At 42.7% G+C, this 16,073-nt stretch overlaps 1 protein-coding gene and 1 long non-coding RNA gene across 2 annotated transcripts in view; both read right to left on the bottom strand.

The window, feature by feature from the left end:
- The window catches only part of ptprc (protein tyrosine phosphatase receptor type C), an 85,427-nt gene extending 83,013 nt beyond the window's left edge, over positions 1–2,414 (bottom strand). Inside the window, exon 1 of the mRNA XM_078561801.1 lies at positions 2,240–2,414. Within this exon, the coding sequence (XP_078417927.1) occupies positions 2,240–2,414 (175 nt within the window). The remainder of the gene's footprint in view (positions 1–2,239) is intronic.
- An 11,656-nt stretch (positions 2,415–14,070) lies between these two features.
- The window catches only part of LOC144692643 (uncharacterized), a 65,302-nt gene continuing 63,299 nt past the window's right edge, over positions 14,071–16,073 (bottom strand). The window contains exon 3 of the long non-coding RNA XR_013579362.1: positions 14,071–15,819. This is a non-coding gene — a long non-coding RNA (uncharacterized LOC144692643). The remainder of the gene's footprint in view (positions 15,820–16,073) is intronic.

Raw genomic sequence — 16,073 nt, forward strand, 5'->3', positions numbered from 1 at the left:
TAAGAACATGCGAACTGATGAAACTTCATTGAGGGATGCAACAGGATAAAACTAGTCCATTTTCAAAAATCAGGAACAATTGATAGCCAGACATCAGGGCACCAACCATTCTGATACCAAAATGAAGAAGTAAGGCATGTTCACGGACATACTTGAACCTGTTGTGAGTGCAGTAGTCACTGTTGTGGGAGTTGTGCTGGAGGGTGTGAGTGATGAGTCATCTGATGGAAGATCAAAACAGAGAGTAACAATGCACATCATAATTATATGTATAAACATTATATCATTGGTAATTTACAAAGACTGCAATATGAAGATATGCTTCATACTGGTCAATTTCACTAAAACCAAATAACAGGCATTTCTCTGGACTATGGAGAGTGTAGTTTTACTTTTAGCCTAGACCCTCATGCCTGTTGAAACAGTTTGTCATTTCGTCTATCAATTCCTCTTATACCCTTGAACACTCTAAAGATCCCTTTACCCTCCTATGCTCCAAGGAAAACAATCCTAGCTTCTCTAGTCTCTACCACATCCACCATGATAACCTCGAAACTGAGAATACACCAGAGAAAACAATCCTAGTTTCTCTAGTCTCTCCAACTGTACCACTAAAAATCTTGATATTGAGAATACACCAGAGAATTGAGAGCCTTTTGCAATAGAGCAATCAGGCAAAATGTGTATTAGTTTTTAATTGCTTGGAACTCAAGACAAAAACCAGCCCTAATAATTGCACTGTGGTACCAATGGCACATTCCTCAATTGTGATCTACGAATTCACTACTGGTTAAATAGCTTTACCAAAGACACAGGTACGATGGGCTAAATGACCTCTCTTGGACTGTAACGTTCTAGAAAACAAACATTCTAACTTCATTGTGAAAATCAGATGGAATTTATACATTGAGGACATTAGGTTGGCACGCATGTTGACACCAAGACAAGAGCATACTTGAGACTGCTGTGGGTGCAGTAGTCACTGTTGGAGCCGTGCTGGAGGGTGTGAGTGATGAGTGATCTGCTGAAAGACCAAAACAGAGAGTAACAATGCATGGCACATCTGAATACAAAAACAATAGCCTGGAGTTTGAGGTCAGGACGAAGCATGAATGCTCGCCATTGGTCATGAAGTAAGCCTTACTGAGGGATCATGCGTTCTAGCTGGTAAGAATCTCTCCTTTATCTCTGTGTTGTGGTAATGCAACTGATTGCAGCATTCTTCACTGGGGAGTTCCTAGGTAGCAGCTGCAGTGATGTCAGTTGCAGCCAATCACATTAAAGGGTTTTCTCACAGTCTCCCAATCAGGAAACAAAAAGCAGTAAAATAGCATCATTTTTATTAAAATTTTATGCAGAGCAGGTTAAAAAAATGGGACATGCACATGGGCTGACGTAAGGGCCAAAGTATTCTGAAAATAACTTTTTTTTACAATTAATTATTTTTAAACGTTTTGAAATATCCTTACCATTTTTTTTTCACAGCACTCCACAATTATAAAGTTGTGTTTTTCTCAGGGCCAGTTGTGTTGTTTACCAAATTGTACTAAACACATCATCGTTAAAAACACAGTTACACTTCACTGAACAAGGTGTAACTTTTTAAGTGGTTTCGAACAGTAATGTGGGAGTGGAAAAATGTGAAATTCTCTCCAATTTCAGTCCATGTTCGCTCTGGGACTCAAGCCACAGCGTAGCCTGTGTTGGAGCCCTGAGTGAGAGATCACAACTTCAGGATTTTCGCAATAAGCTGCACATGCCCAACATCCTGAAATTGTGGCTAGTCTCAGAGGATAATGGTGGTGAATACTGACAGTTCACTGTCAAGAACCTACAAAATCTGGCCCAATTTCTCAATGGCCATTTACAAAGTTTATAACAAGAAAACTGACAAATATCTTGAAACTAAGAGCTTAAGTGATGCTTTTTACAACTAAATTAGGGAAATATAGATCTAATTTTGTCCTGGAAAAATTGGCTTTACATCCCAGCATGTGACCATGTCACTTGTTACAGGGTGCAGAGGATATTTCATTCACTTTGTAAAGAGAGATCCAAACTGCATCAAAATAATGAGGATGCTGCAAAAGAACATTCGAGCTGGTAAAACCACATCAAAGGAAATAAACGGATAAAACTATTCCGTTTTCAAAAATTAAGAACAATTGGGCAGTCAGGCACTAGAGGAGCAACCATTTTGCTACTGAAATGAGGAGGTAAAGAATGTTTATGGAGGAACTTGAACCTGCTGTGAGTGCAGTAGTCACTGTTGTTGAAGCCGTGCTGGAGGGTGTGAGTGATGAGTGATCTGTTGGAAGACAAAAACTGTGAGTAGCAATGCACGTCACAATTATATACATAAACATTATATTGTTGACAATTTGCAAAGACTGCGAGGTGAAATCGTGCTTCATATCACTAATTTTCCCTAAAATAATGACATAACATGCATTTCTCTAGACTACTTTAACTGTAGATTTAGCTTCAGGCTGAACCCTTACATCTGTTGAAATATTTTGTCATTTAATCTATCTAATCCCCTCATGCCCTTGAACACTCTAAATATCCCTTTACTCTCAAATACTCCAAGAAAAACAATCCTAGATTCTCTAGTCTCTCCAACTGTGCCATAATCACCTTGAAATTGAGAATACACCAGAGAATTTAGTGCCTTTTGCAATAGAGCAATAAGACAGATGGGTATGAGTTCTTAACTATTTGTAACTAAAAACAAAAATCAACCTTGGTAAATGCTGTGTGGCACCAACAGCACATTCCTCACATGTTTGCCCCTAATTCATTGCTGGTTTGAATAGCTCTATCAAAGATCTGACACATTCAGCCGAATGGGCTGAATGACCTCGCTTGTACTGGATAATTCTAGAAAACATATGCTCTGACTTCATTAAGTGAAAATCAGATGGAACTAATATGGTAAGGGCATTAGGATGATACCCATGTTGTTACAAGGACAAGAGCATACTTGAGACTGCTGTGGGTGCAGTAATCACTGTTGGAGCTGTGCTGGAGGGTGTGAGTAATGAGTGATCTGCTGGATGATCAAAACAGAGAGTAACAATGCATGTCACAGCTGAATACAAAAAGAATGGCCCAGAGTTTGCGGTCAGCGGCCAAGCATGAATGCTCGCCATTGATCGTGAAGTAAGCCTCAATGGGAGGTCAAGGGCAGAATTTTGCCCTTGGTGGGCAGGCGGGCCCCACCGGTTCGGCGGCGGGCGGACAGCCGGCCACCGAAACGGGGCCCGCCGCCATTTTGAGTGGGCAGGCCAATTAAGGCCCGCCCAACGGCCTGCCCGACAGGAACACTTGCTGTGCAGGGGGCGTGGGGAGGGATTCCCCATCTGTCAAAGAGCGCACATCTACCTGAGATCAAGTGCTGTCTCAGGGAGATTACCGACAGGTAAAAAAAACACCAAAAATAGAGAAATATTAAAATTATTAACATGTCCCCCTCATGTGACAATGTCATATGAGATGGGACATGTTAATAAGAAACACATTAACTTTATGAAACTTTTTAAAAACAGACATGAAACCTCATCCCGCCAGTGGATGAGGCTTCATGTATTATCAGAAGCCCGCTGGGGCTCCTGGCCTGCCCGCCAGCCTGAAAGGTTGCACGGACAGAGTCTTTAACAATCTTAAGTCCCCTGTCAAATGCCTTAATTGGCCATTGACAGGTCGGTGGGAGGACAGCAGATTTTGCTGTCCGCCCGCCTTCCTGAAAAGTTAAAGGGACCGGGATGATGTCGGGGGTTCCGCCAGACGTCATCCTGTGTCATTTTCCAGTCGGCAAGCGGGCCACTCCCCCAAATCGCCAAAGGGAAAATCGAGGCCCGAGTGGTCTCCCTTGGTAAAAATTTCTCCTCGATCCCTTTGCTGCGGTAATGCAACTGATTGCAGCGTTCTTCACTGGGGAATTCCCAAGGTGGTGCAGCAGTGATGTCATCAGGCTGCCAATTGCAGCCAATCACATGGAAAGATTTTCACAGTCCTCCAATCAGAAAATTAAAAGCAGTAAAATAACATAATTTTTATAAATATTACAAGGAGCAAGTATTACAAATCGTGACATCCATATGGGGTAAAGGTGAGAGCCAACATGTTCTGAAATAACTCATAATTAATTCTTAAAAAACAGTTTTGAAGTCAATTATTTAACAACATTCCACAATTATGAAACAATCTTTTCAGGACCAATTCTGTCATTCACATTTTATTAACCACACCGCTGTTAAAATTCCAGTTACACCTCCAAGGGATAAACTTTTAAGGGGTTTTCTAACACTTCTGTTGGAGTGGGAAATTTGAAATTCTCACTGATTTCGGTCATTGCCAGCTGCGGGTCCACAGTGCAGCCTGTGTCGGAATCCTGAATGAGAGATCGTAACCTCACGAGTTTAACACTAATCTCCACGCACTCGACACCCCAAAGTTCTATTTACTTTCTGAGGGGTGATGATGGCAAAAGTTGACATTTGCCATTAAGAACTTGCAAAAATCTGGCCTTTTTATTTTCACCAGTCACCTACAATGAATATAACATGAAGACCAGTAAACATTTGAAAGGAAGAGTTTAACTGTTGTTGGAGTCATGCTGGAGGGTGTGAGTGATGAGTGATCTGCTGAAAGATCAAAACAGAGAGTAACAATGCATGTCACAGCTGAATACAAAAAGAATGGCCCAGAGTTTGCTGTCAGCGGCCAAGCATGAATGCTCGCCATTGATCGTGAAGTAAGCCTCACAGGCAGATCAAATGATCTCCCTTGGTAAGAATTTCTCCTGTATCCCTGTGCTCTAGAGATGCAACTGATTGCAGCATTCTTCACTGGGGAATTTGCAAAGTGGTGCTAGAGTGATGTCATCAGGCTGTCAATTGCAGCCAACCACATTAAAGGATTTTCACAGTCCTCCAAATGGAAACTTAATAGCAGTAAAATAACATCATTTTTATAAATATTTCAAGGAGCAAGTTTTAAAATTGAGTTACAACTCAAGGTATAAACTTTTAAGGGGTTTTCTAACACTAACGTGGGAGGGAGAAATTTGAAATCCTCACTGATTTCAGTCATTGCCAGCTCTGAGTCCACAGTGCAGCCTGTGTCGGAATCCTGAATGGAAAATTGTAACCTCACAAGTTTAACACTAACCTCCAACTGCCTGACATCCCAAAGCTCTATTTACCTTCTGAGGGGTAATGATGGCAAAAGTTGACATTTGCCATCAAGAACTTGCAAGAGAGTGGTCTTGCCCTGCTGCAGCAGGAGAGACTAAAGGGAAAGGAGTGACTGGTAAGTAGTGGGCAAGATTGGGTAAGTATTTAGTAATTTAATCGCTTATAGTTTAAGGTCTTTTTGTGGTTATAGTTCATATATTCCATAGTAATGAGGATCAGGAATGAAGGGCCTGATTACTGCTCAGAGTATTTAAAAGGTTTAATTTAAAGGGATAAGCCATGGCAGGAGAGCTCAAAGCCATGGTGTGCTCCTCGTGCTCTATGTCGAAGCTTGGGACGTTTCCAATGCCCGGGACCAGCATGTGTGCAGGAAATGTGTCCAGCTGCAGCTCCTGGAAGCTCAGGTTTCAGAGTTGGAATGGCGGCTGGGGACACTGTGGAGCATCTGCGAGTCTGAGAGCATTGTGGATAGCACATTTAGAGAGGTGGTGACACCACAGATGAAGGGACTTGAGGAAGGAAGGGAATAGGTGGCCACCAGGCAGTCCAAGAGAAACAGGCAGGTAGTTCAGGAGTCCTCTGGGGTCCCGCTCCCAAATCGGTATTCCATTTCGGAGGCTGATGAGGGCACTGCTTCCTCCAGGGAGTGCAGACAGAGCCAAGCTTCTGGCACCACAAGCAGCCTGCCTGTATAGGAGGGGAGGAAGGGAGGAAGAGCAATAGTATTAGGGGTTTCTATAGTCAGGGGAACAGTTAGGCCCTACTGTGGCCGTCAACGTGACTCCAGGATGGTATGTTTCCTCCCTGGCGCCAGGATCCGGGATGTCACTGAACGACTGCAGGGCATCCTGAAGGGGGCGGGTGATAAGGCAGAGATCATGGTACATGTTGTATCAATGACATAGGTAGAAAGAGGGATGAGGTCTTGCATCAAGAATTCAGGGAGTTAAGCAGTAGACTAAAAAGGAAGACCTCTCGGGTTGTAATCTCTGGATTACTCCAAGTGCCACGTGCTAGCGAGCTCAGAAATAGGAGAATAGCGCAGATGAATACATGGCTTAAGAGTTAGTGCAGGAGGGAGGGTTTTAGATTCCTGAATCACTGGGACCGTTTCTGGGAAGGTGGGACCTGTACAAGCGGGACGGTCTACATCTGAACCAGAGCGGGACTAACATCCTTGTGGGCAGGTTTGCAAGTGCTGTTGAGAGGAGTTTAAACTAATTCGGCAGGGGGAGGGGACACAGAATGTTAGCAGAATACGGAAATATCATAATACAGTAAAACAATCAAGTCAGAGGGAGTACAGCTGCATTAAGTTTCAAGGGAGTAAGGCAAGGCTGGATGGCATCTACTTTAATGCCAGGAGTTTTATAGGTAAAACGGATGAGTTAAGGGTGAGGATTGACACATGGAATTGTGTTATAGTAGCCATCACTGAGACATGGTTGAGGGAAGGGTAGGATTGGCAGCTCAACATTCCGGGATATAGAATCTTCAGGTGAGACAGGGGAGGAGGTAAAAGAGGAGGAGGTATTGCATTATTAGTTAAGGAGTCAGTTACTGCAGTAAGGGGAGGTGATATATTGGAGGGGGCATCGAATGAAGCTTTGTGGGTAGAGCTTAGGAATAAAAACAGGAGCAGCCACATTGTTAGGTGTTTATTATAGACCCCCAGATAGTCAGCAGGAAATTGAGGAGCAAATATGTGCACAATTTGCAGAGGTGTGTAAAAGCAATAACAATAGGATAATTATATTAGGTGATTTCAACTTTCCCAACATTAATTGGGATAGACATAGTGTTAAAGGCTTGGATGGACTGGATTTCTTGAAATGTGTACAGGAGAACTTTTTAGGTCAATATGTACAGGGTCCAACAAGGGACGGCGCAGTGCTGGACCTAATTCTGGGGAATGAAGCCAGACAGGTGACTGAGGCGGTGGTGGGGGAGCATTTTAGTGATAGCGACCACAACATAGTACAGTTTAAGCTTGTTATGGACAAAGAAATAGACAAGTTGCAAAAAAATGTTTGGGATTGGGGGAGAGTGGGTTTTAGTAAAATAAGGCAGGATCTGGCCAAGGTAGACTGGGAACAGCTACTTGTGGGGAAATCTACAGAGGAGCAGTGGGGGGGTGTTCAAAAAGGAAATGGGGAGGGTACGGGCTCAACATGTTCCCGCTAGGGTGATAGGAAGGAGTAACAAGCACAGAGAACCATGGATGACCAGAGATATTCAGGATACGATGAGAAGGAAAAGAGAGGCTTTTAGCAGGTACAAGGGAAGCAAATCAGCAGAGTCATTTGTGGAGTACATAAAGTGCAAGGTGGAGCTTAAGAAAGCAATTAGGAGAGCAAAGAGGGGATATGAGAAATCTCTGGCTGGTAAAAGTAGGGAAAATCCCAAGATATTCTATAAGTATATCAATGGGAAGAGGATAACCAGGGAAAGAGTAGGGCCCATAAGGGACCAAGGGGGCAATTTATGGGTGGAGCCAGAGGACATCGCTAGAGTGTTGAATGAATACTTCACATCCGTCTTCATCCAAGAAAATGAGGATGAAGGTATCGATCTCGGGGAGAGAGACTGCAAGGTTCTTGAGCAAATAATATAGGGAGCGACGAGGTATTGGCGGCCTTAAAAGTGGACAAATCTCCAGGTCCCGATGATTTGTGCCCCAGACAGCTGAGGGAGGCAAGGGAGGAGATCGCAGGGGCTCTGACCCAAATTTTTAATTCCTCTCTGGCCACAGGGGAGGTGCCAGAGGACTGGAGAACAGCTAATGTGGTTCTGCTATTTAAGAAGGGTTGTAGAGATAAGCCAGGGAACTACAGGCCAGTGAGTCTCACGTCAGAGGTAGAGAAACTATTGGAGAAAATTCTGAAGGGGAGAATCAATCTCCACTTGGAGAGGCAAGGTTTGATCAGAGATAGTCAGCATGGCTTTGTCAGAGGGACGTCATGCCTAATAAATGTGATTGAATTTTTTGAGGTGTGACCAGGTGTGTAGATGAGGGTAGTGTAGTTGATGTCGTTTATATGGATTTCAGTAAAGCCTTTGACAAGGTCCCACATGGGAGGCTTATAAAGAAGGCAAATGCACATGGGATACAGGGTAATTTGATAAGGTGGATTCAAAATTGACTTAGTTGTAGGAGACAGAGGATGATGACAGAAGGACGCTTTAGTGACTGTAAGCCAGTGTCAGTGGAGTACCACAGGGATCTGTGCTCGGTCCCTTATTGTTTGTCATTTATATAAACAACATAGATGACTATGTGGGGGGTAGGATTAGTAAGTTTGCAGATGACACAAAGATTGGCCGGGTGGTTAACAGTGAGGTTGAGTGTCTTGGGCTACAGAAAGATATAGACGGGATGGTCAAATGGGCAGATAAGTGGCAGATGGAATTTAACCCTGAAAAGTGTGAGGTGATGCACTTTGGAAGGAGTAATTTGACAAGGAAGTATTCAATGAACGGCATGACACTAGGAAGTTCTGAGGAACAAAGGGACCTTGGCGTGTGTGTCCATAGATCTCTGAAGGTGGAGGGACATGTTAGTGGGGTGGTGAAAAAGGCATACAGGACATTTGCCTTTATCAATCGAGGCATAGATTACAAAAGTAGGGAGGTCATGTTGGAGTTGTATAGAACCTTGGTGAGGCCACAGCTGGAGTACTGTGTGCAGTTCTGGTCGCCACATTATAGGAAGGATGTGATTGCACTGGAGGGGGTGCAGAGGAGATTCACCAGGATGTTGTCTGGGATGAAACATTTAAGTTATGAAGAGAGGTTGGATAGACTTGGGTTGTTTTCATTGGAGCAGAGAAGACTGAGGGGCAACCTGATCGCGGTGTACAAGATTATGAGGGGCATGGACAGGGTGGATAGGGAGCAGCTGTTCCCCTTAGTTGAAGGGTCAGTCACAAGGGGACATAAGTTCAAGGTGAGGGGCAGAAGGTTTAGGGGGGGATGTGAGGAAAAATCTTTTCACCCAGAGGGTGGTGATGGTCTGGAATGCGCTGCCTGGGAGGGTAGTGGAGGCTGGTTGCCTCACATCCTTTAAAAAGTACCTGGAAGAGCACTTGGCACATCACAACATTCAAAGCCATGGGCCAAGTGTTGGTAAATGGGATTAGGTAGGTAGGTCAGGTGTTTCTCACGTGTCGGTGCAGACTCGATAGGCTAAAGGGCCTCTTCTGCACTGTGTGATTCTGTGAAAATCTGGCCCTTTTTTTTAACCAGTCATTTACAATGACTATAACATGAAGACCAGTAAACATTTGAAAGTAAGAGTGTAACTGATGCTTTTCTCAGCTGGTAGGGTGCAGAGGATATTTCACTCACTTTGTAAAGAGAAATCCAGATTGCATCGAAATGATGAGGATTTTACAAAAGAACATTCGAGCTGAGAAAAACTCACTGACAAAGACACAGGAATAAAACGATTCTGTTCTCAAAACGTTAGGAACAATTGGCAACCAGGCACTAAAGGGACAACCATTTTGCTGATGAAATGAGGAGGTAAAAAGTATTAATGGAGAAACTTGAACCTGCTGTGAGTGCAGTAGTCACTGTTGCTGGAGCCGTGCTGGAGGGTGTGAGTGATGAGTGATCTGTTGGAAGATCAAAGCAACAGCATTTATAAACACATCAGTGGTCATTTACGAAAAACTCTAACATGAAGACATGCTTCATACCAGTAACATTCTTTAAAGTGGTAACATAGTAGATGCTTTTCTTGACTGGTTTAAGGGGAGTGCTAGATTTAGCTTTAAAATTGGCATTTTGTCCCCACACTCTTACAGGATATAGAGGATATTTCATTCACTTTGTAAGGAAAGACCCAAATTGCTACAAAACAATCAGAATGTTGGAAAGTAATAACTGAACCAAGGAAGACAAAGGGGAAAAAGTATTCAGTTTTCAAAAATCAGGTACAATTGTTAGATTGGCTTCAAGGGAACAAACACTTTGCTGTTCAAGGGAGATGGTGAAGATTTTTTAATGCACACACTTAAACCTGTTGCGAGTGCAGTAGTGCAGTAGTTGAGTAATGGCGGAGCGTATTGGTTAATGGGTATTTTTTGGGCTGGAAGAAGGTTTGTAGTGGGGTTCTCCAGGGGTCGGTATTGGGGCCCTTGTGGACAATACAAAACTTGGGAGAATTGTAAACTGTGAGAAGGACAGTGTAGAACTTCAAAAGGACATTGACGCATTGGTGGAGTGGGCAGATAGGTGGCAGATGAAGTTCAATGTGGAGAAGTGTGAAGTGATACACTTTGGTAGACAGAGCATGGAGAGACAGTATAAAATAAACTATTTTATACTATTCTAAAGAGTGTGCAGGAGCAGAGAGACCTGGTTGTATATGTACATAAGTCATTAAAGGTAGCCGGACAGGTAGAGAGAGCTGTTTCTAAAGCATGCAGTATTCTAGGCCTGATTAATAGGGGCATAGAGTACAAGAGTAGGGAGGTTATGATGGACTTATTACAGGACACTGGTTAGACCTCAGCTGGAGCATTGTGCGCAGTACTGGGTGCCACACTATAGGAAGGATGTGAACGCATTGGAGAGGGTGCAGAAGAGGTTTTCAAGAATGGATCCAGAGATGAGACACTTCAGTTAAGAGGAAAGATTGGAGAAGTTGGGTCTGTTTTCCTTGGAGAGGAGAAGGCTGAGAGGAGACTTGATAGAAGTTTTCAAAATCATGAGGGATCTGGGCAGAGTAGATAAGGAGAACTTGTTCCTGCTCGTAAATGGATCGAGAACCAGAGGGCACAGTTTTAAAGTATTTTGCAAATGCAAGGAGAGAAAAAACATTTTCACATAGCGAGTAGTTAGGGTTTAGAATGCACTGCCTGGAAGTGTGGTGGAGACAGGCTCAATTGAGACATTGAAGAGGGCATTGGATGATTATTTAAATAGAAACAATGTGCAGGGTTATGGGGAAAAGGCAGGAGATTGGCACGAAGTTAAAATGCTCAGAGAGCTGGTGCAGACATGATGGGCCGAATGGCCTCCATCTACACTGTAACAATTCTGTGATTCATGCTGGATTGTGTGAGTGAAGCGTGATCTGCTGGAAGGGGAAAACTGAGAGTAACAATCCACGACTAATCTGTGTGTAACAAAAGAATTCTTATACAAGGACTGCAGCACAAAGATGAGCTAAATACTAGTAATGGCCTTTTCTAAACTGGTTCAAGGGGAAGTGTAGATTTTGTTTTGCATTAGGAAAATCGGCTACTGATTTAAGTGATGTTAATTCTGATAAAGAATCATCTTGACCTGAAATGTCAACTCTGTTTCTCTCCACATATGCTGCCTGAACTGGTCAGAGCATTTTTTATTTTTATATAAAGGAAAGGAGGTTGAGCCTATTATCTGATTGTACAAGAATACTCAACAGTTTTATTGTTAGTCTGTTCACTGCACTGCTTAATCTGAACCTCCAGATGAAATATTTTGCATTAAAATCTCCCATAAACAGTACTTATTTCCTTGGTTCTGTAAAGCAAAGCAACAGCATCCAGGCACATTAATTTTATCAGTAGTTGTATGTTAGGGAGATCTTGTGGGCAGTGGTCTTTCCTCTGGGCGAGAAGCTCTGCTTCAAGTCCCACTTCAGGATTTAATGGTCACAGAAGTTGCGTTAATAATGTGGCTAAACAAGCTGATTAACAGCCTGTAAATCCTTCCAATACGCCTGATGGCAGGTGGTAACAGCAAGAGAGCTTCCAGTTTCCTGACCAACCATATTGCAGAGGGCAATGGCAAACCACTGCAGTACTCTGCCACGCATAATCATGGACTAATCCAATTGAAGGCCATGGTCGCCAAGGCCTCTTAAGGCATGGTACCTGGAGGAGGAGGAGTTGTATGTTACTGTTCGTTAAAATAAATCCTTTAATTTTTCTTTCCTTTTGCCTCTTTTGAAAATGCTGATAACTCACATTGGAACACGCTTTCAAAGGGTCACAAGGCCCTCACCCAACTGGGTTTCTTCATGTGTTCACCTGAATGTAGTGACTGTAGCCAACATTTAGGCTGATCGGTCCTCATACATCATTCACATACACAGATTTGTAGCAGGGATTACTGGATAGTAATGAGAAGTGGAAACATTGGATGATTATTTCTCTACTGTATTAGAGAGACTAATTGTGGCTTCATCACTATGTCCTTAGTTGAGAACTCCCAGGCCAGAAACTCGGGCCTGTCTGTTTTGTGCAGTTTAATACTACACTAAGCAGTGCAATAAACCACTGCCATCAGGAAAGCTTTATTCAAATTCTTTTCATTCAAAGCCACTGATGTCACATCCTAGTGCGGGCATGCTTGAAGGCCACAGTAGTAAATTCTCAGTTCTGATTCATTTCAAGAAAAGCCCTAGTGGCGGAAGTTTACAGGACACGTGGTCCCTGCTCACCCTGCTAAAACGTTGGTGGTGAGCTTGCCCACCATATTGCTGGCTGCCCCTCGGCAATTTAACACCGGAAACAGCATCAATTGCTTTAAAGTGAGACTGCCACCCCTGTCTCAGGAGAAAGTCCCAAAAAGCTATCTAGCTCTGTCTTAAAAATGCTCAAAGACTCTGCTTCCACCACCTTTTGAGGAAGAGAGTTCCAAAAATCTACCACCCTCAGAGAAAAAAATTCTCCTCATATCAGTAGTGAATGGGTGACCCCTCATTTTTACACAGTGATCCCTAGTTCTGGATTCTCCTACAGGAAGATACCTCCTTTCCACATGCACCCTATCAGGACCCCTCAGGATTGTTTACGTCTCAGACAAGTTGCTTCTTTCTCTTCTGAATTCCAGCAGATACAAGCCTAGCCTGTCCAGCACTTCCTTCATAAGGCAGCCCACCCATTCCAGGTATTAGTCTAGTAAACCTTCTCTGAAGTGCTTCCAACGCATTTACATCCTTCCTTAAATAAGGAGACCAATATTGCACACAGTACTTCAGTGTGGTGTCTTAATTGAACATATGTGAATGTGAATGAAGGAATCACTGTTAGTGTAGTTGTGCTAGGGTTCAACAGTGTCATGTGACCAATGGGAAGGTGACAACAAGAACCACTATTTTAAAAATACGTAACAGTCAAAAATAAAATAAAAAGACTGTCATAAAATTGCACTTCACCATGTAACTTTGTTGTAGAGGTGACATTTTGCGTACATTCAGAGCAGTTCAATCTGCCCTTGCATGAGAAAGATGGAGCATTTGCTGATTCTGAATTCCCATTTCCATGGTAACAGCGGGTTTTTATAAAACTGTTCAGATACATTTCTAATCTTAAAGGAAGAAGAAAACAGTCCATACCATACTTTTCAAATGGTTAAACTGCCTGTTAAAAATGGGAGTTACTCACTTAAAATCAGAAACAAAAAGTATTTTCAAGATGTTTACCATCAGCAAGATATGTCATGTTGCACCAGCTGGTATTTATGCTGATGTAAATATTCTTCCCTCAGATGGCTGAGTGTACTCAATGGAACAAGTTTTAAAATGGGAAAAATGATTGATTCATGACAAAATTGGGGCTTAGCACCTGCCTGGCCTTAAATATGCCAACACCCATCCAAAAGAAAAATATGAAATCAAATGGCATGTGTTGGTTCTTCAGCTTATAGTTCCCAGTTTATTCCCAAGGGTTTGTTGCTGCTCCCTAACACTTGTACACGAGGATTTGAAACTTGCCTGTGTGCTTACATTTCACACAAGAGAAAAGTAAAGCTATTTTGACAAGAAGAATAAAAAAAAGAATCTCCAAGTTTCTTCTCGTGAATGTTGACCATAAATTAATCCTGGTAAAAGCAGCTGTTCAAGAAACCTAAACTGTAGGATTGGTTGTTTTTTTTTGCTATACTTACATCAATCTGCTGCAGGGAAACTGAGATTAAAAGTCCCTGTAAAGTCTGCAATAGAGTTTGAAGGGTACATTCTGTCTGGTTGTGGGAACATTAAAATTAGTGTGTAATAATCCCTGACGCGAAAGTGAATCAGGTATCGCCTGCCCAGATCCATACAACAATAAGTTGTAATACCTCACACTACTCACCTTTGAACATGTCTGAAACCCTCTTGTAACGCTGGACAAACTTGATAGCAGCATTAAGATTATTGCTTCACCAGAAACACTGCAGATCTGCAGTACCTTTTAGGCTTAAGGGTGTTTTTTTTTAACCTGAGCGGTTTCTGCGGGAGGGTTGTTGGGCCAGTGCAAATTGTACCCACAGTCACATGACTCCCAAATTTCATCCATACGCTGCTGGTCAGTGTCGCTACTGGCAGATGGGCAACCACCAGCACTAAGGGAAGACTCACCAGCAACCAGCTCAGTTGCGGGTGAGGTTTTCAGCTGGGTCTCATGGGTGGGCACTGGGGCAACAGAGGCCCAGACTTTCTTTGTGGGGCCCACAGGAGGACTCCTGCAGATTTGAATTACATGGGAGGGACTCCACTGCCCACAGACGAGGTTTTATTGAACGGGGCAGGTGGGTTATCAGCATCCTATGTCACAGGAATCTGATAAGTATTTAGGAAGTGAGGCTCCTGACTTTATTTGGAAGGTGGTGAGACATCCACCAAACGCAGTGAAATGAGGGCACTCCATTTTAACTATCCCCTCACTACATTCCCACTGAGTTAAAATCCACCATGCACCCTTAATTTCCATTCAAGCATTATATTAATGATGCAACCTGAGATGATTAATGCTGTTCATTGTATGAATGTTACATATTTGTAGTGGTCAAAACATTTCTCTGCTGTGATGCCACTGAAAGTGGGAAATAATATTAACTGAGGACTGGAGTTTTCAAGTCATTGTTTCCTATTGAAGGGAGGATCGGCCATGTCATCCAGCATCAATATGGACACACTGGAACAATGTAGTAATTCTCCCTCATAAATTCACAATTATTACTGTTTTGCAACAGTTCTTAAATTATTCACAATGAGGGTACAGGCCAAGGGGCTGTGAAATATTATTTTCAACAATGGGTGAATATCTTGGGCTCTCAAGGAACAAACAATGAACACATTTTCTCAAAGAACATTGAACTGTGATATTACATTTCTCCCCAGTAGGTGATGGAAATAATCTGTGGAGGTCTAAATGTGTGGAGAATGAACCTGAAGAAGAATAATCTTCTTAATTTAATTGAATGTAAGAAGTGATTTCATCACTTTCAGAGCTAGCTTTGGTACATTGGTAATCAAACATTCCAGAAACACATTTAAATTAGACCATAATATTATCTGAACACTTTAAACTTGTTTATGTTCCTAACGATTTTTGCATTATATGTAAAGAGCTCTCCCCAATACAAAAACATATTAACAAATAAGCTTTTATTCAATTGTAAATGTTATTCTGTTCTCTAAAACAGACCTGTTTCTCAGATATCTGAGACTTGCTTATTAAGATCATCAGTGTTGTTACTGAAAACATAATGGTGTAGATTTTCAATTTGACACATCAGCATAAAACAGTGTGGGTACGCGTTACAGAATGACCACCAACCAAATGTGAGGTGACCATGCTTGATTCAGGTAAAATTGCTGTCTTTGTGTACTTACCCACAGTGCTGGAGGAAGCTGTTGTGCCTGTAACAGAAAGGAGATTAAAACAATTCAGTGAGAGTCATCAAGCACAAACAGAAACACAAGCCACCCTCAGTCCTTCACAACGCCGCTAAGATGATCAACTTTCTCAAAGTGCAGTGCTGCACAAATGCAGGGCTGAATTTTACCGGCCCGTGTGGCAGGAATGGAGGATGGGGTCGGGAGGTGGTGGGAGGAGGGGGCATGGTCAGTTAAATAGTGGGGAGCCTTGTCGGGGTGGCCCTCCCATCGCTGTC

This window comes from Cetorhinus maximus, chromosome 17 (genome assembly GCF_964194155.1).
Source record: "Cetorhinus maximus chromosome 17, sCetMax3.hap1.1, whole genome shotgun sequence".
NCBI classification, from domain to species: Eukaryota; Metazoa; Chordata; class Chondrichthyes; order Lamniformes; family Cetorhinidae; genus Cetorhinus; species Cetorhinus maximus.